This window comes from Fukomys damarensis, unplaced genomic scaffold (assembly GCF_012274545.1).
Source record: "Fukomys damarensis isolate Sample0158 unplaced genomic scaffold, DMR_v1.0_HiC HiC_scaffold_7, whole genome shotgun sequence".
In the NCBI taxonomy this organism is placed as follows: Eukaryota; Metazoa; Chordata; class Mammalia; order Rodentia; family Bathyergidae; genus Fukomys; species Fukomys damarensis.
Genome location: NW_022900919.1, coordinates 7293568 through 7319730, shown reverse-complemented (window position 1 = coordinate 7319730; position 26163 = coordinate 7293568). Strand labels below are relative to the sequence as shown.

Below are 26163 nucleotides of genomic sequence, written 5' to 3'. Positions count from 1 at the left end.
CCTTGCCAGCTTAGCTGCAGCACAGGGAAACTCAGCACAGCTAAAACCAGCCTCACTGAAGCCCAGTCCATAGCTTCCTGAATTTGCACTATTAAATGATTTGATCAACTTCCTATTATATTTTCTCATTAAAAAGCAGTCAGGCATAACTACTTTAAAGTATGTGTAAGTAGAACTTTTTTAAAGATTTTTTTTGGGGGGGGACCTTTTTTTGCACTCAGGACCTTGCACTTGTGAGGCAGGCGGTGGAAACACTGAGCTAAATCCCTGGACCTTTAAAGAATGTTTTTTAAATGACAAAAATTGTCTGGATCAGTTAAGACATGAAGATACTCGAGTGCAATTAATGGTACACTAAATGTACAAATGCCTGACAACAGGGCCAGGATTTAGCTCAGTGGTTCCACCACCTGCTTCGAAAGCACAAGGACCAGAGTTAGATTCCCTGGTACCAAAAAAACAAAATCAAAAATACCTGACAACAGATACTTACGTGGCTTAACTGCATCAGTGACAAGCCAGATGCTAGTCTGACCCACCTGGCCACCTACTTCCCTATAAAAGACTGATCAACACTTGAAGCATGGGAAAGCTAATGCAAGAACTTTGTTTTGTTCAGTACTGGGCATTATACACTGAACTGTATCCCCAGCCACCTTGACTTTTTTTTTCCTTTTAATTTTGAGATAGGGTCTTGTGAAGTTGCCTGGGTTTGAACATGTGATTCTCCTGCCTCAGCCTACCAGAGTGCTGGGTACCGCCACCAAGAAGTACTTTCCTTCCTTCTGGAAGTCATAACAAAATAAATTACTGTAATTTGATCCATAACATTGTGACCTTTGCGTTTTTGCATTTATAAAAAGTTAGACTAAGCACATTTGGTACGAGTTTTTACCTTTTAAGTGACACATCTTTTTCAAAGGCTCAGAGTACCTTGGGGTCTACCTAGGGGAGCGGAGGTGGGATACAGTCACTGCAGCCAATAGACACCTACCTGGTTCCTGCTTGTGTGGCACATAAGCTCCTTTGCAGCAGATTACAGCACTGCGCACAGCAGTAATGCGGCCTAATTCCCAGGGCAGGCATCTGTGCAGCCCGGGAGGCCAGCACCTGGGTTCCCTCATGACAACAAAAGCACAGTCATCTTGGTTATCAGGTGCTTAGGCAGAACTCCTTGGCCACAGTTAAGGGTCCAGGAGCCCTGCAGTGTGTCCCCTTCCTGGAGAAAGGGTCTCAAGGCAAGACCCCAGCAACTCCTGTGGTGCCCCTGGAGGCCAGCTGGTGCCCTTAATATAAGATGCAGGGTACGGCGGCTACAACTCACAGGTGCTTGTTTGACTCTGTGAACACACTGAGACTACAGTGGAGATGGCCACAAGAGTCATCCCTGAAGGCACAGAAAGGAGACAAAATGTGACTGTCATTCACCTTGAGTCAAATATGGTGACAAATGGTGGGTAACTGAAAGTGTGTACCGAGCATGGCCCTGCACCTGCAGTCTGGAGAAAACATACACGTACCCTTGGATGAGTCAGGCCCAGACTTGGAGAACCGTATAAAGCAGGATGTCGCAGAGGGCTGGGCAGGAAGGAGGCCCAGACACACCATGCCCATAGGGCTCCAGGACTTGATCGGTGGCCCATGATGGGGCTTCCACTTCCCCTTCCTGTTCTCAAACCCAGCAAAGGTGACACTCTGCCCTCACTGCCAGGGTCAGCACTGAGGTTGCCTCATGACCTGTGCTGTTTGACGCCTGGCCCATGGATACAAGATGAGGGTTTTGGGGTTCTAGGGCCCATGTCCTTGCTCTGGTTTCATCCTGGCTCAGAACACCAGCGCTGGCCAAGGGACCCTGCCTTCTGGAAACCAGGTGTGGGGTAGCAGTGCCTGCCAGCACCATCTGCCCCACAAGGCCGTCCTGGTTCCCCCTGGACAGGGCTCCTGCATGTCCAACAATGCTCAAGAAGCTGGCTGGCCCTGCCTTCCCCACACACCTCCTCAGAGCCAACGGAGCTGCAGCTCCTTCTGTCTCTTGCTGAAGAGGCTGTCAGGGTGTGCACACCAAAGCCCTCACAGTTCCATCATTTGTATACATAAATTTTAAAAAATGCTATCTACTCAGAATTCATACACAGATACTTCCCTGCAAGGTCACACCTGAACCTGAGGCTCTACATGTTAAGACAAAGTAGGAAGAAACAGATGAAACACAGCGATATAAATAATAAAGCTTTCAATGCGGAGAAGGATTATTTCTGGGCCCAAGGTGAGGGCCACAGGGCCCAGCCCACTGGATGGTGGCAGACTCTATGGGGAGGCCGGATGGGAGCACTCAGGGAGGCTGAGCAGGTGGGGAAGGGGGAATAGGCACCATAATTCCCCAGCTCACAGGGAACTACCAGAACAAGAGACCAGGCCTGCCCTCCAGGGCTCTTAGTAAGGGAGAAGTTACTGCACAACACAGGACTCCATCCAATAACCACATCTACACAGGAGGGGTCCAAGATGGCACTGGAGTAGACAATGATTGAGTTTTGGCTCCGGAGTTACAACACTGGGGTAAAGCAGGTGCTCGAGCAGCAGTGATGAAAGCCCCACAGTGGGGAGGGAGCAAGTCTGGCTGCAGCTAGGGTCCTGCGGGGTGGTGGATGAAGGACGTAGGGGTGGTGGCCAGGCTGAGGAGGGCCTGGGTGCCAGAACTGGAGCCCAAACTCTGGCAGGAAGGCTCTGGAGTGATGGGAGGCAAGTGGTACTCAGAGGCCAGTGGGCAGTCAGTGTCCAAGTGATGCTGGAGAGGAGCTGGGAAGAAGAGCCCAAAGGCCCCAGGGGAGGCGACATTCCACAGGTGTCAGCGCCCACATCTGGAAGAGGACTACAGGGAAGGAAATGGTGAGTTTAAGCAAGAGTCGCCAATGTGCTGGACGGACATTCAGCTCAGTGGGCCGCTGCGTGCAGCCTGCCCTTGCAAATCTCTACAGACCACTCCTGCGATAAATACGAGAATTTACGTGACCTTGTCATCCGATGTGGGTTATCCTCTTCCTTACTACAGAACAAAATGTCTGCTTTTATCCAAGAAAACTAAACAATCCCACAAAGTATATGGCAATCACACAGAATTACAGCAATTCTCTCTATGAGCACGATGTTATTATGCTCGGATTTAATACTATGAATACCTCTCCTGGAGTGCAATTCTCGTCCGCAAGGCTTGCTGCCTGGGCATCAAAGATCACACTTCTTTTTAAACATTAATTAATTTTAATTTTTTTGCTCTTGGATCATATAGTGAAACTCTGAGAACATTTTTACACAGAGCATCACATGGGACACTAGCGAAGTACAGATCTCTCAGGCCAGGAAGAAGAATTTGTACTGAGAGCCAGAGAAGAGCCTGGACTGGCCTGGAGACCTGTTTTCAAGAACCAGAGTCAGCAAGCTGACGAGGAACAAACAAAAGACAACTTTACTCTTGGAAAAAATAGAGGAAGAGGCATTTCAAAGTCAGTTTTGTTTCACTTTCAAACTACAGTCCACAAAAATATTTCCCCCAAAGAACGTGAAAAACTTCATGAGTCTAAGTTTTACTCTATAAAGGCAATAAAATTCTTCTAGTAGAACAGGAATAATGAGACAAAATGGTTCTGCAAAGTACAATAGAAAAATATTGTCCACTGGTTTATTTTTCCAAATGAGCAACAGGCTATTATTTACAAATAAGTTGATCTCCAATGATGTATATTAAAATGGCAAGTCTAAACTGTTTGAAATCTAAACGAAAAAAATTTTATTAAGGCACATTTGATCAGTGAGTTGAAAACAAACATTCTGGTGTAATGAGATTCATTTTGTCCCCAAAACACATGAGCACCAAAACTGTCCAAGAACACTTAATATTTTAGTAAAACAGGAATGTGAAAATTGAGCAGGGGGAAAGGTATTTTCAAAAGGAAATCTTTGGAGATTGGTGTACTGCAAATAAACCATACTAACCACACTCCTGGTACACATAAATACTAGTACAGGTACTCAGAAATGGCAGAGCTCTAAACCATGGATATTAAATAAATTAAAGGTATTTCAGATACAAAGGATAAAACAAAACAGCAATTAAAGAATGAAATAACGATCTCCACCAACTTAACACAGACAAGCTGAAATGAACAAAACCATGTGTTTCCCAAAATGTTTTCATGAGGGTGTTTTTGTTTAGCTTGCATACATTAGGATTATTACAATAATTCTTTTTCATTCTAAATATTAATATTTACCCTCTAAAGAGAAGGGTCAGGAAGAGAGGGAAAAGCCCAATCCTTTTTGGAATTCACACCAGGTCCGTTTGGGCCAAAGGAACTGCAGGAAGAGCCACACTGAGCTTTCTGTGGTTTCCTCCAACCCCTCGCTTAGATACCTACCTACTTGGCCCTGATGGGTAGAGCACGGTTTAGGGGAAAGAATCAGAAGATGATGATACAACTATTATCACTTTTCCTTTTTTACAAGTGGAACACAAATTGGCTTTTTTTTTTAAAGCTGCTGTTAAAAACAAAACAAAACAAACCAACCTAAAGGTAGAATCTGCAAGGTTAACAGTCACAACAGAACATTTACCAGAGTTACAGTGTTTTTGTTACAATAATACTTTGTAGGAATGTTGACATTTTCTGCCTAGGACTATAGAGAAGAGCTCTGGAAAAAATGTAAAAAATAAAAACAAAGCATAAAAGTTTTGTTCATCAGGTACGTTTCAAGTCAGACTTTAACAGATCTGCTACATAATGTTCAGCAAGAAGATGTGTTCAAAGGCAAACATTGATCACATTTTTTGTTCAAAAAGCTCAATCTTAAAGGAGTCTTATGTAAGAAAACCACTTGGAAAATATATCCTTGTATGGAGTTCAAAAACTGATTATACAAAAAATTTTTGAAAAATAAATTAGATAATTAAGAATGTCTTTTCCAGCAGAGCTGGACACTAGGCTGTCCTCATGGAGCCATTATTATTGCTGCTTTTACTGTAACTTGGATCGTTTTTTTCTAGCCACATTTCAGCCAGCTGCTGCGTAGACCCATATGTTGATGCTTTGGAACCCAAGCACATTTTGTACTGTTTGGGATCCAGATTGGGGTCACAGAAGACTGGGTGGTGGACGTGGACTACTCCTACTTCTTGGCTCCTGAACGTCTTCAAACCTGCCTGGACAACCTTGTTGAAGAGGTCCACATCCTCTAGCCCCCACCCCTGGATGGAAACATCAAAGCCACCCACTCGGACAAGGTCTCCTTTATAAATACAAGTAATGCCAAACCCATAGTTTCTCCAGAAGCCAGTTTTCTGAGTAAAGGCAAAATGGTTGTCACTGGGAACTTTCCCACTATAAACAATCTTTGGATCATACTGGCTAAAGATGATGGGGAAATATATTTGTTGGCCCAGAACCGTATTTGCTCGACAGCGTTGCAGGAATTCTATAGTAAACACCAGGTCAACATCACAGAAGAAGAGCAGAGATTCATTATTAAACTGAGAAGATCCTACTTCAAGGGCCAGAGCTCTTGAAAACTCTCCAGACACAGGCAAAATCTGCATGTCAGCTTTTGGATACTTCACACGATAATCTCTCATCAGTTCAACCTGCTTGGCCTTGTCAGGGTTGGAGTCGGAATTGAATAGTAGAACGACAAGCTTGACATTCTGATTTGGAATGAGACATGTCTTCTCAAAGTTTCCCATAAATCTCACAAACATGTCAAAACGTCCAGACAATGGAATCAGGATGTTTATCTTCTTCTCTTTGGGCTCTCTGTGCTCGTTCTTGGACCCAGGGAGCTGGAAGGGAACCAGCTTCTTCAGGGACTTGGAGAGGAAGGACAGGGAGCCGGAGTCCTGGTTGATCCTGTCAGCCAGCTCCTGCGCGTCCAGCTCCTCGTGTTCCCTGAACTGGATCTTGCTGAAGGTCTGCTGCAGGTACGCGTGCCTCCTCACGGGCACCGTCATCTTCTTCCCTTTGTGCTTCTTGTACAGGAGCAGCAGGTCCAGGATGTACTCCGCCCCGTACAGCGGGTTCACTCGCCGGTAGCCGTACTGGATCTCCTTGAAGTCGATGATGCGCCCTCGGGTCTTGGCATTGGCATTGATCATTTCCATCACCTGCACCACGATGTCGTCCAAGGCTTCCCTCTGCGCAGAGTCCATTCCCCTCCGGGGCGGCTGGCCATCGGTGGCTGAATACAAATATTTCCCAGTCAGAAACTCCCACTCCAGAATCTCCTCCCGTTGACGGGCCTGAAAGCGCATAAAGGAAGGCGGGATGCCCAACTGGAGGTCTTCCTTATGGACCTCCGTGCTGCTGTATTTGCTCATCAGAACGATTTCTCGGTGGAGCTGGATTGTGCGATGCCTCAGCTCGGCGATTTTGCGACTGAGCATGTAGCTGTGCAGTCTGTACTGGTAAGGAGGGTTTTTGTTGGGATGTAATGTGATAGCTCGGTGAATTTTACTGTTGTGGAGATCTCTAATGTACCCCTTCTTGTTCTGTTCATAATTCTCATAAAAAAGCTGCTGCATCTGTAAAGGAAAAATATTACTAATATTACTATTTAAATACCACATGATGGAGTGTTCCCCCTTCCTACTGTTCCTTATAGATCTATTAACTCTAAAGACAAAATCTAAATATTAGGAATCTTTCTAGATGAGCTACAGCACACAGAAGCTCTAGATAACCAACAGCAGCCCAAAGGGATTAAAAGTTAACAGATCTAAAGAAACACAACTTCATCAAGCACCAGAGTTGGCCAACAGAATTCTGTAAGCAAAATTATGAAAATAAGAGGCTGTAAACTTGAGATCACAGTGTACTGGGTGAGCATGCTGAAAAACAACCATGTTCCGGGCTCCTGTGAATGGCCTGAGCATCCAGGGTCCAACACCAGAGTCCACAGGAATGAACTTCCTCGGATTGGCCGACAGTCTCCCGGAGCTCAGAAAACACCTGTTGGAGGCTGGGGACTGGGGTCTGGGGGAGTATTGCCATCGAAGTGAAATGAAGTTTTGGGGCCTGGAAGTGAGCACAACTCAAACACACACTCCATATGTGCCTGCTTGCTCAGCAAGGGCTCTCCAGGGCCCAGATGGAGCCTGGGGTCTCAGAAGACACAGACAAAGTGGAAAGGCACTGATGCAAGGAACCCAAGGCCCTACCCAACTCTCTCCTTCTGTCCTTATTCACAGATCTGGGGGAATATAATTGTCTATATTCCTTCAGTTAGGAAGGGAAGAGGCTTAATTCTTCATGATGCTCAGTTAAGGAGATGAATGTTTACAGTGCTTTCTGGAACAGACAGTAAGATTCTGTAAAAAAAAAAATCTACTGAAAATAACAGTTGAGGTTGGTATCCAAAAGTTAGTACTTTTTTTGTGTTTGTGTGAGTCACAGTTTTGTTTTTTACTCATATTGTTAAATACTCTGGATAAGAGTTGTATGGATTAGGGGGACTTGTTTATTTGCCTCTGAAGAGGTATCTGTTTACTTCTTCCCCCAAGCCATTGGTATTAACCATAATAACAAAAATACAGATATTATATTTTCATTTTCTATACAATATTGTAAGCTACCAATAGATTAAAAACAGTAGAAGGAAGGCTGGGGATTTAGCTCAGTGGTTCCGGCAGGCACAAGGTTCTGAGTTCGAACCCCAGTACCAAAAAAAACCAAACCAAACAAAACAAAAAAACAACAGTAGAAGGGAATACTTCCGAAGAATGGCTTAAAAGAAAGAAGAGTTTGAATGCTGTCTAGTTGTGTGCCAGTTCCAAGCACCATCACTACCCTCCAGTGCCCATAAAGCCTGGTGTGCATGGAATCAGAATGACACAGCAATGCCTCAAAGTGCGCCATCATTTCAGACTTGGATTCCCACGTCACTTAACAATCCATATGCAACTATATACATGCACTAGTCCACCAAAATCGTGTCAGATTTTACACTTAATCACAAAAGGTGATGTCTTTTTTTAAAAAGGGGAAACCATGGACTATAGCTCAGTGGGCCCTGTTATAGAAATTCCTTGTACCCCTTTGCTACCTACTGTTGACTACAGAGAAACAAAACTTCAGACTTCGCTCTCAAGACAAAGCCAAGAGGCCTGCAGGAGGAGGAAGGCACGGCTGGTGCAGGGCTCTTTTCTGGATCAATCAGATCCATACATCTAGAGTCCTCAACAAAAAATCAAGAAAAATGTTGGACACTCTCTCAAACTTGGTTTTAAAAACTCAGGTACAGAACCTGCAGCCAGCTTTTCAATGTTTCACCCATAAGAGGATCAACAGCCAAGGATCAGGCAGCTGAAAATGGGTTCCAATGGGAAAGATGGAGACAAAACAAAGAAACAGAGAGTTTGTCACAAACAGATACAATGCAGGACTTTTTCATTAGCAAGATATTAAAAAAATATTTAGCATAGTATCAAATTCAGAATTTAAGATAATTTTATTATCATAGATATTTCAATGATTTATAATTTGGTATATTTAGAAGAATATTATGGAACTGTTAACAAGAGAGAAACAACACAATGCAAAAAGGCTATTTAACAATACAAGGTTATTCCTTGCTTTAAAAAAAATCTAACTGAAGAAACCCTTCTAAGATGCATATAGTAACACTGACGGTTTAATTTCCAATTATAGGGCCCAAACAGCACGATTAATCTTTGTTCCGAAAAAGCACCTCCATAATCTTTGACTCCAGCAAAGCAAAGCCTCTCTTACTGTGAGATGTTGCAGGAGAGTGTGTCATTCCATGGTAAATCTGAGAGCAACTACTTCCCTAGGTCATGCTATTCCCAGGATCGTCCAGGCCAGCAGGGAATCGCCAACAAGGATCTACAGTTAATCTTCCTTAACAAATACCTTCCACGGTCTCTATTAGCAGATGTCCTTCTTATCCTCTGCAGTCAATGCCAACATAAGGCCCTCATTCCTCCCATTAACTGTTACATTCCTGTCCTTCATTTAACACACGGTTCAGCCACATCCACAGACTATCACTGCTGTAGATCAACAAGCTCTCATTCTATGTATGCAACACTTCATTCACTGCAGAGAATTTGTTTTCCTTACCATTTGCCTTGGTATCTGGTTCCAAGAATACATGGGTTGCCTAAATGTTGAGCGATGATAATGTGGTAGTTTCAATAACCAGAGTCACAGATTTTTAAATATTTAACATTTTCATATGCCTACGAGGTAGGGGTTCCAGAAAATTTACTATCCAAAGCATGAACTTTTGAGATTAAAAAAAAAAAGTCTTTAATAATGAGGCCAAAACCACCAGCTTAAATTGGGCTGTTCTGGCTCTCGGGACATACGCTTGCCCTACATATCCCTATTAGGTCTTGCTTAATTAGGTTTTTTATAGGATTTGCTAATTTTCATCCAATTAAGTGCAAGGAGGAAGTACTTTGGATTTTAAAGACTCCATTCAGAAAACTGAATTTTTCATGGGAATTAAACTGGGAGACTAGTACAAAAAAAAAAAAAACCAACAAACTACTAGACTTGAACAGTTAGTGCCCAATTCTGAAATCTAAACACCTGTCAGAAAGGCCAGGCGCATTTCAAAGTAATTGAGAACTGAGCTTGGCAAAGTTAAACAAGAACTACAGGCAGTAATTTAAGGCTTCTGCATAAAACAATAAATACAGTGATGAAATGAAACAAAATTTTTTAAGTGGACACTCTGAGGTTTGAATAATCAACAGCAACAAGCATAGGAGAAGCCTTATCTGCAGTCAGAAAACTGCAACCATCTCTGCTCCTTAGAAATGCCCCACCTCCAGCAGTCACATGAGCTCTCATAAACACTTTATACAAAATACACAAAAAATTTTAAAAACTCAATGAGAAAACAACTCATTTAAAAAGTGGCCAAAGTCCTTAGCAGACCTACTACCAAAGAACATACACATATGACATATAAGGATATGAAAAGAATCCTGTATCACCAAGGAAATGCAAATCAAAGTAATGAAGTACTGAGACACACATATAAAATGGTCTACATCCAGAACACGATGTCCCTAAATGCTAGACAGGATATGAGGCAACAGGAATTCTCATTTGCTGCTGGGGAGAATACAAAATGACTGACACTTTGAAAGAGTCTGGAGGTTTCTTACAAAACTAAACATACTCTTCACTATATAGTTCACAAATTGGCTCAGCTCCTTACTGTGTACTCAAAGGAGCTGAGGGGCTGGGCAAGTGGCCTCACAAGTACCAGGTCCTGAGTTCGATCCCTGGTACCAAAAAAAAAGGGAGCTGAAAAGTTATGACCATTTAAAAAGCCTGCATAGAGATTAAACTACCAAAACCCAGAAGCAACTCTCCTAGGTGAATGAATAAACTGTGGTAAAGCCACACACTGTGGTACATTTCCTTTAACCCCAGCACTCACAGGCGGAGGCAAGAGGAAGATTGTGAGTATAGAGGCCAGCATGGGCTAAATAGTAAGACACTGTCTCAAAACAAAACAACAAAAAAACACCACAAGAAACAAACATGTGTTAATGTTCAGATGATGGAGTCCTATTAAGCATCAAAAAGAAATGAGTTATCCAACCACACACACACACACACCACACACACAAAGAGGAAACCTAAGTGCACACATTACTAAGCAGAAGTCAACCTGAAAAGGCTATATACTGTATAATTCCCACTATATGATATTATGGGAAAGGCCAAACCTTGGAGACAGTAAAAAGATCAATAGCTGCCAAGGGTTAAAAAGGAAACAGAGAAGAAAAGGCAGAGCACTGAGATTTTTAGGGCAATGGAACTATTCTATATGACACTACACAGGAAATTTTTCTAAATTCAAAGGATGTGTAACACCACAAGTGAACAAACTACGAGCTTAGTGTGATAATGATGTATCAGTGTAGATTCAGGGCTTGTAACAAACATCCCACTGTGGTTCAGCAGTGCCTATACGGGGGAAGACTGTGCGTGTGGGGGCAGGGTATTTAGGAACTTTCTGTACATTTTGCTTACTTTTGCTGTGAATTTAAAACTGCTCCAAAAATTAAAGTTTTTTAAATTTAAATAAGGAAACTAATTAAAAAGAAAAAAACCTGTCAAATTATTCATGTTAAGTAGACTCTAGAAAAACTATTAATCCTTTTGCTGTGGATTATTTATAAATTCTTTTGTTCATTCATTCATCTACTCATCCACTCACTGCTTGAAGCAAAACAAAACCATTATAGAAATACAAGCACATGGGCCGGGGATTTGGCTCAGTGGCACCATGCCTACCTCACAAGTATAAGGTCCTGACTTTGCTCCTCCGTACCAGAAAAAAAAAAAAAGAAAAAGAAATAAACATATACTTGCTTCTGTAGCACATACATTAGAACTGTAATGATACTGAGAAGATTAGCATGGCCCTGCACAAGGAAGGCACACAAATTCAAGAAGCTTCTGTATTTCATTTACCACCAACAGTAACCTGAAGGTCAGTCCACTACATGGCATATGGGGTCACCATGGGAGGAAGGTGGCCACTGAGGACACAGTGGCCCCCTGATGCGTATGGATAGGAAGAGTCTCAGAAATGTTTCCAAGGAAATCCTGCCCCCTTGGTGAGTGTGGACGCGGTGGTGTGGAACCAGTCAGCATGCTCTACGGCAACCTAACCGTGAAGACCAGTGACACCTTGGTGACCTAGTGCGGCAGCATTCCCACTCTGCGTGTGGGCTAGCTCCGTGGGCAGTAACACCACTGTTTCCAAGATGGATGACTCCCAGGCAGGTGTCAGGGCTGATACAAAAAAAGCCAGGTGTTACTGACAGTGTGGCCAAGCACCAATTGCCTCACTTCCTGGAAGAAAACAAGACTGCGGTCAGCTAATTTCAGGAAGTCTCATAGAAGGAGAATGTAGATGGAATGAAGCCTCTAGAATCTGTGCTTTATTTTGGTTTTCTTAAAGATCCATCTCCTCCAGTTTTCTTTTTCTTATTCTTATTAATGATGTTCGCAGTTGTGACCCAAACTTCGGCATTCAATTCAGACCGAAACAGGTTTTTTATTTTATTTTAGAAAGAAGCACTCTTAGAAAGTAGCTTTATTACTTGCAACAAACTATACGTAGAAGCTATGTCTAACCTAGAGCGACTCTTTCCCAAGACTCTCACCTGTCAAGGTGTGCCAGTTGGAACTTACTGACCCACAGTGGAAAAGACAACTACTTAGCCTAACTGTGAAAGTGAGGTATTGTATACTTGCAAGGCAACTGTAAATGGGTAAATGGAGAAAGGGCTGTCATCTATTTAGGGTCCTGTTTAATATGGCTCCCCCAATGCTATATAACCATCTTTTGTTGTGTTTCAATGTACCTAAAAGGGAAAATCAAAACTAAACACACACACACACACACACACACACACCACACACACCAGAAAACCAAGGTTGCAGAATTAACAGAATTAATCTTAGGACCATGAGTAGATGCCCTTGCATGGATTTACTTTAGTCCTTAGGGAGCCAGTGTGTGCTGCTGTTATTTTAAAAACAGTTTGTCAGGAGGCCCTAGAGTGCCAGCTACTCCCCACAACTGCCAGATGCCTACACTTTCCAGGTACCAGGAGAGGTGGGCACATGAGTGGGAATTCTCAGGTGACTTCGAGTTTGCCAGGGCTTGCACTCTAAAAGAACTGTTTTCATTCATGAATCTCATAAAGGGTACGGAACAGGCAAGTCCTGGGTATGAAAGCTTTAACTACCTCATTTAGTTTTTCTTTTTGTAGCCACTGTCCCTATTTTCCTATTTTACATCCACTGAAGTGTTCCTAGGATGCATATTAAACCTAAGAGTTGAAATATTGGTGAGAAAAGCTAGATGTTCAAGATGTCTTTATGACTCCTTTTCTTAATCTCCCTTTGTACATGTAATCATATTCAGCAAAGATAAAACATTGCTCAGGCAGTACAATGAGGACAGAGAAAAAAAGACGCAATTTCTAGGTAGAGAAGTCTTTTCCACTGTGGAGACCCTTAATGAAATGTGGATCAAGACTGATACTAGAGGATCAGAGATTTAGCTCAGTGGTTCCAGTACCTGCTTTGCAAGCGCAAGGACCTGAGTTCAATCCCCGGTACCAGAAAAAAAAAAAAAAAAAAAGACAAAGACTGATACTAGAAGTTTTGCCTCTCAGTTATTGCACCTGACTTTACAAACAAAAACGTCTTTTTGCCAAGTTGTGCCTTTCCTTCTAGAATTGTAAGAAAACACAATAATGGTACATGTTTACACTGTGAAGTAGTTACTATTCTGAGGACACACAAGTGGCTTTCTCACCATTAAGCTAAGAACACCTTGTGAACGTGTGATCTATAGGGAAATGCCTTCCTGTAACTGCACTTGCTGAAAATAAATTTTGGAAATGTATCTGTGTGCTGTAAATTAAATTTGGAATGCATATGTAATTCCTTTGTGGAAAGAGGTAAGTGGAAACAAAATACAAGTAAGAGTTCACAATGAGTAATATCTTTTGTTTTCTAAGATAGCAATCTAAACTAACAAGTCCTATTAAAAAAAAAAAAACAGGAAAGGCAGGGGCAAGTTGTGTACCCCTGTAGTCTCAGCTACTCGGGAGATTTAGGTGGGAGGATCACTTGAGTCTAGAAGTTTAAGGCCAGGCTGGGTAACACAGTGAGACCTTGCCTCGACAGACAGATAGATAGATAGATAGATAGATAGATAGACAGACAGACAGACAGACAGGCAGACAGATAGACAGATAGACAGACTGATAGAGATAAAAAGCCAAAAGATATTTCTTGTAATGTTTTGAGGCTTTACATACACACCATAAAACACCTTGCTGACACATTCAATCCTCACAATTTTAACTCTTTATAGGCAAAACCCCTTTTGCTCCAAGTGATTAGCACAATAACTGCCCAGAAATTACCTGCTAAATAAATGAATGGATAGCCCTTTACTGAAGAGGAAAGAAAGACTGATCACAGCCAACTGTGTCTCCCATGCACTGCACCCAACAAAGAGAAGCACTAGCCTTGTAGAGATTACCACAACACACCATGTCTGTCTCCTCATAAAAGGTATCCCACCCAGGTTCCTAGACACCCTAGCAGGGGCCCAGCAGGCAGACCAGCCAAACGAAACACAGATGCACCCTGCTCACCCTGGTCCCATCCCCTTACTCTCAACAAATATGGCAACAAGAACTAAGAGAATAAGATGTTCAGATATGGATAAGCAATGTCCTCAGAGAGATGCAAGAGGAAAAACATCCTTAGAAGAGGATCCTCTAGAATTCTCAGAAATTATACCAACTACCTCTCTCCATCTGCTCCACTAAGCTGAGGTTTCCTGAAGGTTTTTAGATCTCACATATGATGACTGTAGCCACAATATGGAGCAGAAGCCGGCGAGTAATAGGCTCCCTTTATAAATATTTACCAAAGCAGAAATGTTAATGACTTAGAATTTTAGTACACTAAATTAATCATCCTATCCAAAACAACCTATTTTTCCTGCACCACCATTCAACATAACCATTCCATTACGTACACATTAGTCTTCTTTGAATTGACAGCTGGCCGTTTAACCTATTAGAAATATCACATTTTTAAAAAGAAAGAAATAAAGTTTATTACCATTCCCCCATCCCTAACTGAAGTTAAACAATTTACATGATTTAACATCTCTCAGAAGCTGTATGCACTAAGTCCTGTGAAGCATTTCAATGACGGTCCCAGTTTACACACAGGGCCACAATTTGCCCTGTTTATAGCCACCTGCCCATGCCCTGCATTCACTGCATGTTTGAGCCAGGACTGGCCCTCAGTTCTGTCTTGGGCTAGGTTCTTAACAGCTAGAGGTGCTTACCTGGCTGGCCCAGCTCTAGGCCTGGGTCTACTTAGCAGACAGGAACAAGCATCTGCCTGCTCCCCTGGAACTCACACGATAAATAACGTGTCAGATGGTCACTAGAGCTTTGAGCAAACACAATATAGGTAGGACAGCTGCTAGGATCAAGCTTGGAGGTAAGAGGGGGATCACATCCACGGGTTGGGGAGGCCACTCTGGTAGAGGGAAATCCGAGGAGAGCTGCAGGCAGTCCAAGGGTAAGGGGGCTTGTCCCAGAGGAAGCTAAAGAATATGCTGCATTCTCTCAGTCTTTCTAGAATATTCATACCTGCAGTAGGTACAACCACCTTTCTCTGCACAAGGAGCACTCCCAGGAGCAGGCAGCAGGCACAATGCTCAGGATATCACAGACAGCTAAGTTACTTGGTCCAAACATCACAGGCAGTCCGGGGCCGGGCCCTCCAAAGAATCAGTACAACAGATGAAAGCACATTTTAACTGTGGCTGGAGACACATCTGTTGGAGGCCAGGCCTCAAGATAAAGGTGAAATGACCAGGCCTACATGCTTTCCCAAGGGATAAGGTAAGTGGCCCAATATAATAAAGTCTAGATAGATATCAGTCACCCCAGTGTGTGGCCAAGACTTCTGGATGCATCCTTTCCTGAAAAAGTTCTTTGTTCTTTCCAGGTATACTTGCTACGTGACCTGCCTCCCCACTGTCACAGGATTACCCACGTGGCACTTCTTGTAATCTTACTGGTTGATCATAGTTTTGTCGACACCATGTTGTACCCACCTCGTGATTTTACTCCATAAATCTTTCCCTGCAAAGTGTGGTCTGGGTAATCCCTTCAGGTCCTCTCCTGTCTCTCTCAGGAACTGTATCTTTCCCCCTCAATAAATATTTCCTATTCTTAACTGCTGTTGTTCCTCAGAATTCATTCTTTGAATCTGGGAACATGAACTCAGCATATCGGAAATCTAGCAGGCTGGGAGTTGTATTTCTTCCCCTGTATCTGGAGACCCTATAGTAAGGCCACCAGTCGGACCATCTCTGTACCTGGGAGAAGTGGGAACTCCTTACTCATCAATGGCACTGGATCCTACTTCCAACCTCCCAGTCCTGTTGTAATTTCACTACACAGGCTCGCAAAGAGGCTCTAGGGTGTATTTTCATGGTGTAATCGGGAAGAGGTTTAAATGCTAGCAATGACTACTTAAAACTTTCTAAACCAGTCTGTGAACTCAATGGAACCAAAACTGAGTCAGATAAAGCATAACAGCAAAGAGAAGAGTTGAAAAGTCCCCTGGCCTCCCTCACAGGTTCCTTCCAGGAACCTTCCTTTCCTAAGAAAATCCTCCCTAGTGGTGGAGACCATACTGTCATCATTTTTGCTTTGCAAGCAGGCAGGCATAGAGGCTGGGCAGTGGGAGGTGCCAAGAAAGGAAGGACCCCCTCTAAAGCATTCCCACACCTCACTGGCTCCCTGTCTCCTTCCTCCTCATGCTTACCGGCAGTCAGCCACCCTGCCTTGGCCCAGCACCAGAACCCAGTGGGATCCAGAGGCAACCTAGCATCTTGTTAAAGTTGGAGTGAACACTAAGCAACTTTCCCAGTGCTCTCTGCATGTGGTTACTGAGTCTTCCACAGGGGAAGTTATTACCAGAAATACAGAGTTAAGGAATCTTTGAACTGGAAAAATAATGGGCAACTTACGTATTACTGTTGACATTAATAATCCAAATACTCTAAACTGAAAGGAAACAATAAAATAGTTCATTTGAGGTAAACACATCTCAACGGATTAAACGTAGCTACTCCTCCAATTCTAATCTTGCCCACATGTACCCACAATTTTTTCTGCATAGGTGCCTCAGCTAAGACACAGCACAGCATGCTAGCCAACACTTTAAGGGATTTCAAAATGATAGTTTACTATTCCAATTTAACTCCAACTTTTAAATTAATTTTAGCATTGAACTATTTATTCACTAATTTTGCCCTTATATTCCTTGTTTTCCATTTGCTTGTCTGCTTATTAAAGTTAAATAATCCAGAGCCAAAAGGAAGCAAATGGGGGGGCTGTTTCTAAACATCAAATGCAGTCGTACTTAGTCCATCACAGCCACTGCACTTCCTGATCCTCCCTAGAAGAGAACCAAGGACAAACATGATCACCTCCAAGTCCCTGCAGAATCCCACATTCTAACCTTGCTTCCATCTCTGACTTAAATCACAAGCCCTGACTGTGTGTGGCGTGGGTATCAGGCGTGAAGGGTGGGGGCACAGACACTTAAAAAGCCCAAATTCTATTTTCAAGAATAAACTTCAGAAAAGAAGGCCAAAAAGATAAAATCTCTATACTTCTTTACAAGTTTCAACTGCTTCCCCTAGATTATCTAAGAAAGACTGGTTATAAAGAAATAAAAGGGGATTTCATGAACAAAGTACAGTCTTTCTTAAGCCTCCACCTATAAACCATGTAATTCTTAAACTGCCATCTCATAGAAATAGTTACATCAATTATGAGAACTCTTTAAATATTTTTACCATCATAAAGAGATACACACTGTTACAATTTTGATCTGGAATATCCCCCAGCCCCACGCTCCAGCCCAGCCTGTGAGCTACTGGGAGGCAGGGGAATTTGAAGGAGGCAGCCCAGTGGGGCGTCTCAGGATGCCCTTGAAGGGGAAACTGGGACCCTGGCCTCTTTTCCCTCTGTGCTTCCCAGCCACCATGAGGTGCACAGCCCTCCTCCCTCACAAGCTCCATGCCACACTGCAGCCACAGGGCCAAACTAAAAGTGACCACAAAGTGAAAACTGAGTCTGTACTCCAAAATAAACCTTTCCCGTACTGAGGTGATTATCTCAGGTATTTTATTACAGTAACAGAAAGCTAATATATTCATTATAAATATGGCAAAGGGGAAGAACCATTCAAAATACTATTGACATTGAAAAAATATTCATCCTAATACACATATAAGGTAATGAAACTAATTACATTCTGTATACTAAGCATATACACTTATAAATACACCATACTGAGGTAATGATTCTTCTCAACAAGGCCCTACTACGAATGTGAAGGCCCTTGTCTCTTTTCAAATGTCTTTGTCACATACACGATGCACAACACCGGCTGTATGTGACTCTAGCAATTCACAGTAACCTACAGTTATATTCCTAGAATAAAGATGCATCAAGATGTTTAGTTGTCATTATTTCAATCTTATGTTTCACATCACACAAGTTGCACATATTCAAATATTCACTACTCACACATTTTGCTCTATTGTTCCCAAAGGTGGCATTATATATTTTGAGATTTTTCCCTCAAATTATTAATGCAAGCCCAATGACTATGTTATTTTAGTGGTTAATTTTTGATAGCCAGTAATAAGGAATTTCCATGCCCCGATACAAGTTTAATCACAACTGCAGTCCCCAAAGCAGTGTTTTTGCAGAGTAAAGGTTAAAGCTAATGTAAAGGGAGACACCTTAAAAGAAACTTTCCCATCTAGACTGATCTGCTAGTTTATACTTTGAGAGCACTGTATTTTCGGAGTATTGCCAAGTTCTTAAGTATATTATTATAGCCAGAATTATTTTCCAAGAGAAATATGTAGGTCAAGTATCTGAGGATACCCCAAATTATGTCATTTACATAATGTTAAATTATAATACTACAAACAAAGCCACAACTACAAATAGAATACACTGATGACCAGTTTCTAACAATCAAGGACTCTTGCCAACGTAAATGTTCCTTGGAAGTCTATTCTGATCTCAAATTAGGAGCTTTTTAACCCAAAAACTAATTAGATTATACTGTACAACTGTATTTCTTAAACATCTCATCCTGCTACACTGCCATCAATCCCAAAGTGATATTCATATGTTTTACACCAGCAACCTGACAACAACTCAAACTATAAGAGAGGACAAGCTGCTCGAGATTCACCAGGGGACGTACGGAGATTGTGACCTCCGGGCCCAGATCTGTCCTTCCCCCATGGTGACAGACGCCAGCCACCTGGCTTTCTACCCAGGCAGGAGGTCCTCCCCAGGAGAGTGTGGGAAGTGATGTGTCCCCAGACCCTCAGCCCCTCTAGTGCTGTAGTCAGAGCACAGTGCATGTGAGCAGAGAAGCAGAGAAGAGAGCTCAGATTCCCCCAGCGACTGTGAGGAATACTCCCCACCGTCCGGAGAAGCTGTTACAAAATAGAGAAATTAATATCTAGCTCCACCACACTTGTCAGGTGTCTGTTGCTGTGGTTTAGCCCTCATGTAAGTCATATAAGGTATAAATCTGTCACTGTATTAAACACAGGAATCCAAGAACCATCTATGATTCAAATACCACTTCACAAAAAAATGCATTAGTGGTAACTTCTACATTCTGAGCACCATCACTGTACAGATTTTATGTAAACCTGGGCTAGTTCAAGATATTATATAGTTGTTCCCATTTTACAGATAAAATTAAGCTCTGAGAAACTGCATAATTTGACAGTAGCTGCAGACTCAAGATCAAAAACAGCACGTGCATCCACAGGAGGGGACACACTATATACCATCTCCCGATCGTCATGCCCACCCAGTTACTGCCAAATAGCTGTTTTTGCACTCGGGCTGAGCTGGGTACCTGGGATGGAGACTCCATGATTTACAAAAGCCTAAAATATTGACCTTCTGGTACTTTACAAAAAAAGACTGCTGCTGGATGTGTTGGCACATGCTTATAATCCCAGCACTCAGGAGGCTGAGGCAAGAGGATTTCTAGGAGTTCCAGGACAGCCTAAGTTACATAATGAGTTTAAGGCTAACCTGGAATAGTGAAACTCTGTCTCCAAAAGGGGGGGTGAGCAAGAAAAGCCAAATCAAAACAAAGGAAAGAAAGAAAAAGAAAACACCTGCTGATCCCTTATCTAGAGCCTTGGGCACATCTAGACTCTGGTTCCTGAATGTGATTCTTCCCCTCCAGGGTGAGCAGCTGCTTCTCTGCTTCCTGCTGCCAGACACCATGCATGGCTGGCTGTGTGGATGCTACCCCTTTGTTTCTTAGCTTTTCAATTCACACAGTATCTTCTAAAACTATTTTTTCCAGGAAAAAAAAGTTTGAAAATTAATTACAAAATAATACGAATATACTTAATACTACTGAATGATACACTTCAAGATGGTTACAATGACAAATACTTTGTCTATTTTATCAATTTAAAAAATTTTAAAGGTAATTCCAAAATTTAAAATTTTACACAAATTCTCAAAAGAATACATTTGATTCTAGTTGAAAAGCCTAAGAGTAGCAAGATTAAAAGCAAAACATGATACAGTGAGTTCCGTGTGACCTTACTTCTTGGTATACATTCATTTTACTTTGGTTTTGTGCATAAAAGTCAAGTTTCGAGAGACCAAAAACAGGCACAGTGCTCCCTAAAATAGAAGCCTCAAAGACCACGAACAGCTGGATGTGTTCATCTTACTGTGTTTCCAGCCAGCTCACAGCTGCCTCAGCATCTGCCTGCGAGTCACAAAGATCCTGGAAGCATCATCCGAAGTACTGGGAAGAAAAAGTGACTTCTGACTATACTGCCTGCTTTAAATGTACCAAGAAACTGAATGGACGAAAAGAAAAAGAAAAAGTGACTTCTTCTCTGCAGTACACTTCCACAGCAAATGCTCTGGGGACAGCCACCAAGGCCAGACGAGGTGTCCAGGAAGCAGCACTCTGCACGTAAGGTCAGTATTTCTCAAATTCCAAATGCTCACAGTCACTCAGGCACCAAAGTGACAATCTAGGTTGAGGAGGACAAAATGTTTACTTCTAGAGGCATTCTTTAATATTCACTTTTATACGGGCCAGGGATTTAGCTCAGTGGTTCCACTGCCTGCCTCCCTAGTGCAAGGTCCTGAGTTTGATCCCTGGTACCAAAAAAAAAAAAAAAAAAAAAAAAAAAGAGAGAGAGAGAGGTCTTCACAAAAATTCAAGGTGTAACAAAACCACTTGGGTTTGCAGTGCTGTGGCTCCTGTCACAACTGGAAAAACAGCACAGACCGAGGAGCCGGAGCCAGATTTGCTCCTCACACACTGTGCTCCTGAGCAACTGTGTGGACCAAGTCGGCCTCAGCTCTCTCCTGGGTTACAATTCTGGAAAAATTATTAGTATCCACAAGATTAGGAGGGCTGTGCAAAGACTGCCGTGGAGTGCAGGAAGCAGGCTTTGACACGATACCTAGCTGATCCTTGCCGCCAACCTCACCCCTAGAGCAGTTACGGACCAATTTTTACAAATGCAGCTGCTGGGTCTTCTTCACGGACCCCTTCTGCAGCCCCAAAGAGGCTAAGGCTCTTAGCTTGACCCTCCTCATCTCTCACCTGGCTGCTGCCAGAATCTGTCTTCCCTGCCCTGCCCTCAGCCTTCTCTGAACCTGGTAAGGGTGGACTTTCAATGCAGAACTCCAGCCATGTTGTTGCCTGCTGGGAGTAATTTAACCTATCCAGATTGCTGGGCACAAACTCTGGGTTCCCTTCCTTTCCAGACACTTCACGTCTCTCCACCAGGCTTGGTACTGGGGCAACTCTGGGGCTAGGCCAGCAGTTCTCCCTCTGGCTTCCTTGTCTCAGCCAGGATCTGGGCACCTCTGTCACACCACACCCCACTGTGCCAGGGAGTGCCCATGGGGATGTGGAAGGAAGGGCGGATTAGCGGAGGTAGCTCAATTGCCTCTAATTCTTCTTGCAGGTTCTCTATGAGGGGCACAATGGCAAAAGTCACCTGCGATTCTGATGCGAATCCCTGACAAAACCCATTAGATAAAGAATGCAAGGTGGGTGGTTAGAAAATGAGTTGTCTATTACGCCCTTGCTCTCTAGCCTTCTATGACTATCAACATGAAGGCACTCTGACAAGAGGAGGTCAAAGGAGAACAGAAAAGAAGCATGAGCTGGGCACAAGGGCACATGTCTGTAGTCCCAGCTCCTGAGCAGGCTGAGGCAGAATCAGAGGAACCCAGGAGCTGGAGGCCAGTCTGGACAACACAGCAAAACTTTGTCTCAAAAAAATTTAAAAATGCTTAAGATGACTTAGGAGGTAGGAGGTTGGTGGGCAGCCCAGGCCTAACTCTTTCCTGCCTTTTTGGGGCTAATCTGACCCACACAATGGGTAGACAGGCAGGCTCCTTTCCCAGCACCACTGCAGGGCAAGTGGGGAGGGCAGGCAAGAAGGCGCTAAGCCAGAGCAACTATGTCTCAGCAAGGGCTGCAGCTATGAGTCAATGGATGGAGAGATGACAAGAGGTGAGCAGAGCCAGCAGCAGCAAAGAAATACAGACAGGCGTTCCCTGGCAGCTGTGGTGGCCCCGTCTGGCTGGGGCTGCCTCTTTCTTTTTACTCCAGCTGATGCATTCTTAGAGGCCAGGAAAACTAGATGGGGAGGAAGACTGTCCATCGCCTGCCATCTTTCCTGAATGTGCCTCAGAGGGGACAGGAGGAAGCTGCTCCTGCCCTCTCACTAGAGGAAAAATCAGCCTGGGAAAGGCCTGGTGCCCAGGTGATGAGCAGAGCAGGTCCTTGGACACACAGCAGCTCTCGATCTGTGCTGGCGTCAGAGGAAGACTGGGAGATGCCATGGTGCCACACTCACACTCTGCCCAGTGCACTGGGAAGAAAGGAAGTGGCAGGCCTGGAAGGGGCTGTGGGGTGGGAAGCAAGGCTGATCAGGGCCCAGGGCATTCTCAGCCCGTGGCAGCATGCACATGGTATGGAGTAGTCAGTGACTCCAATTTAGGGTTTTTTTTTAAAAAAAAAACACTGTAAAAGTTAACTTATAAATAGCAGTTTATATGTCTCAGGATTTTAGAGGGGTGGTTAAGATTAACGGGTAAAGACTATAAAATCAAAACCAGTAATTTTAAATACCCTGTTAAATGGAAATCAAACAAGGAAAAAAAAAACACTGATGGCATATATTGTTTTTATATTTTAGAAAGCTTTTTAAAAAAACAAACTGGGCTGAGGATTTAGCTCAGTGGCACCATGCCTACCTCGCAAATGCAAGGTTCTGAGTTCAATCCCTGGTACAAAAAACACAAAAACAAAAACAAACACCAAACCAAAAAACTATCATGAATCAGCCATAATGTATTACATATATATATATACACACACACACACATACATACATGTGGGATATGTATACATACATATAAATTGGTAGGTAAAAACTACGTATTTATGGCATACCATATGATGGTTTGATAAGTAACACTTAAATCAGGTTAAACATATTTCTATCACTTTTCATTTCTTCATGGTGAAAACATTCAAAATCCTTTCTTTAGCTTGTACCACCATGCCTGGCTTACTTCTAGCTTGAGTTCCCATACATATTAAAATTTATTTTCAGTGCTACAGATGTCACTTGTTTCTACAGTAAAAACTAACGACGCCTGTATTAATCCTTTTATGGGGAAAGGGTTACTATAATGAAATACTGGAGGCTGGGCACTTATAAAGACATTATTAGCCAGGAGTGGTGGCACACACCTTTAATCCCAGCACTTGGGAGGTTGAGGCAGAAGGACTGCTGTGAGTTCGAGGCCATTCTGGGTTAAAAGAGGAAGAGGAGCTTATTGAACTGACGGCTGAGGAGATAAAACTTACACAGCACACACTGGCTCTTCTAATGCCCCTGGCTGCATCACCTCACAGCACATGGCAGGACCGTGCGCAAAGGTGAGATCATGAGGACACAGGACACCAGAGCAGGGAAGAGGCTGTGGGCTGCCACTGCACCACCTCTTAAAGGCCGTACCACCACACTGGGGTCCACGTGGCCAACACACGCCACACCTGAACCAGACCCAAACTGTGGCTGGCATGTGTTAGCATGCAAAACTTTAAAGATATGTGACTACAGGGTTCAGTAACAGCATTTTTATGGAAACAAAACTATAGATCAATTTTATTAACCAATGTTTATACCTAAAAACCAAGTTTTAAAGTAGAAATATGCTAGGTTCCAAAAGCCACCAGCCCAGGAGTGGGGGTAAGAGCTGCACAGTGTCAAATGGTAGAGCAGCACTCGGGAGGCCCTGGCTCCAGCCCAGACAGGCTATGCCTTCTCCCTCTGGGCTGCCCTTTTCCACAAGCTGAGGCCAGATGCCCACGTGTACGGATGATGAAGGACAAACAGATACCACTCAACTTTAGTACAATGGCTTTGCAGGTCCACAGTCATTCGTGCTACCTGTAAGAAAGTAAACAATTACCAACAGCTGCCAAGTATAAAAATCACCATTAGTAGAGTTAAGAGTATACCAGTCAGGCCAGGGATTTAGCTCACTGGTGTGGCTGCCTGCCTTATAAGCGCAAGGTCCCGAGTTCAATCCCTGGTACCAAAGAAAAAAAAAAAAAAAAAAAAAAAAAAAAAAGACACCATTTGACAAACATCAGCATAATTAATTCAGGTACAGATTATCCATGCAGAGGATGGTGGTTAAAGGAGGAGTAAGATATCAAATGGACTCAAAGTGTCTTCCTGTAAGATATTTATTTATTAATTACAAAGGGAAAAGCAGTCATCTCACAATGTAGAGCCCTGACAAGTGGTCAGAGTTAAAAGATAATAATACTGAAGTCATGTTCCCTTGATGTGATGTGCCGGGAAGGACATAACATCACTCTGCCTGGACAAACATGAGATAAACTCAAATTGAGGGACACTCTGCAAGATAGATTTCTAACAACACCAGATCACAGCAAAAACAAGGTCAAAATGTAGAATACTTACAAGATACCAAACTGGGCACTGGTGATGCACACCTATAATCCCAACACCCTGGGAATTAGGCAGGAGGGCCACAAGTTTAAGTTCTGCCTAGGTGATTTAGCAGGACCCTGTCTTGAAATAAAAACAATTTTAAGGGCTGGGAATGTAGCTCAGTGTAAACAGTGTGAAGGCACTGAAAAGGAGGGGAGGGAGTGATATAGGCTGGTACTGTATCATACCTCTGTGAATGTAAAATATCTTGTACCTGTAAGGGGGGAGGGGAAGAAGCGGGGGAGGGAGACAGACAGAGACAGAGAGACACACCAACTAAATACTGTTTGGGATCCTGAAAGGCACCCTAGAAATCTTTTAGTTGTTTTTGGCTCTTTACTATAAGATATTCCTGGAATAATAGACAAAATATAACTGCTATTACAGTTTGGATCTAGAATGTCCACCAAAGCTCATGTGTTGAAGGCTTTGTCTCCTACTGCAGTGCTGAGGTAGGAGGAGGTGACTGGATCAAGGGGCCTCTGATCTTGTCAATGGATTAACTCACCAGTGGGTCTGTAGCTAAATGGTCTATGAGAGGTGAAGGAAACTTCAGGAAGCAGAGCATGTGGAAGGAAGTGACATCCCTGGTTGAGGTTTGTGAAGGGTGTATTTTCTCCCTTGACCTTCTCTCTTGTTCTCTCTCTCTGCTTCTGGCATCATAAGCAGCTTTGGTCCACTACACCCTTCTGCCACAATGTTCTGTTTCGCCCTGGGCCCAGAAACAACAGAACCAGCAGACCATGGACTGAACCCTAAGCAACCATGAGCCGTGACACATCTTTCAGTTATTTTTCCTCAGGTACTGTATTTTATTACAGTGATGAAAAGCTAAATAGGACAGTGACTAAAAGACTAATTAGATAACAGTATTTTATCATGTCAATTCCTTTATTTTAATTGCCATACAATGTTTATAAGTGAATGTCTTTGTTCTTATGAAAAAAAACACAAATATTTGAGGGCAAACAAAGCACTGTATCTGTAACTTACTCTCATGTAGCTCAGGAAAAAAATAATACAAAGAGACAAGAATAAAGCAGATGTGGTTAAGTGTCAACAACCTGGGTGTGACAGTTAAATCTTAAATGTCAACCTAACTGGACTGAGAGACTCTGGGAGATGGGACTGGATCATGGGGGTGATGTCATTGTCAGTGGATTAATCCATCAACATTCAGAGTTGAATGTGCTGCTTGGGAGGCGTGGGTCCCTGGAGGTGTAACTTTCTCTGGAGGGTGAAATCCCTTGCTGGCATTCTTCCCCTGTGCTGTGCTTTCTGGCCACAACAAAAGGAGCAGCTCTGTTCCACTATGCGCCTCTGCTACGATGCTGTGTGCTGCAGCCAGCCAATGATGGAATAAAAATGCTGAAACTGCAAGCCAAAATGAAACTCCCCCACTTTTTTTTTTTTTTTTTTTTGTGT

General features: G+C 43.1%; 1 protein-coding gene and 1 non-coding gene across 2 annotated transcripts in view; one reads left to right on the top strand and one right to left on the bottom strand.

Moving 5' to 3' along the window:
* Positions 1 to 3686: 3686 nt before the first annotated feature.
* The window catches only part of Chsy1 (chondroitin sulfate synthase 1), a 62576-nt gene continuing 40099 nt past the window's right edge, over positions 3687 to 26163 (bottom strand). Inside the window, exon 3 of the mRNA XM_010611090.3 lies at positions 3687 to 6568. Within this exon, the coding sequence (XP_010609392.1) occupies positions 4976 to 6568 (1593 nt within the window). The 3' untranslated portion in view covers positions 3687 to 4975. The remainder of the gene's footprint in view (positions 6569 to 26163) is intronic.
* On the top strand, positions 11399 to 11500 carry LOC117285259. The gene has a single exon (XR_004516242.1). It is a non-coding gene; the product is annotated as a U6 spliceosomal RNA (small nuclear RNA).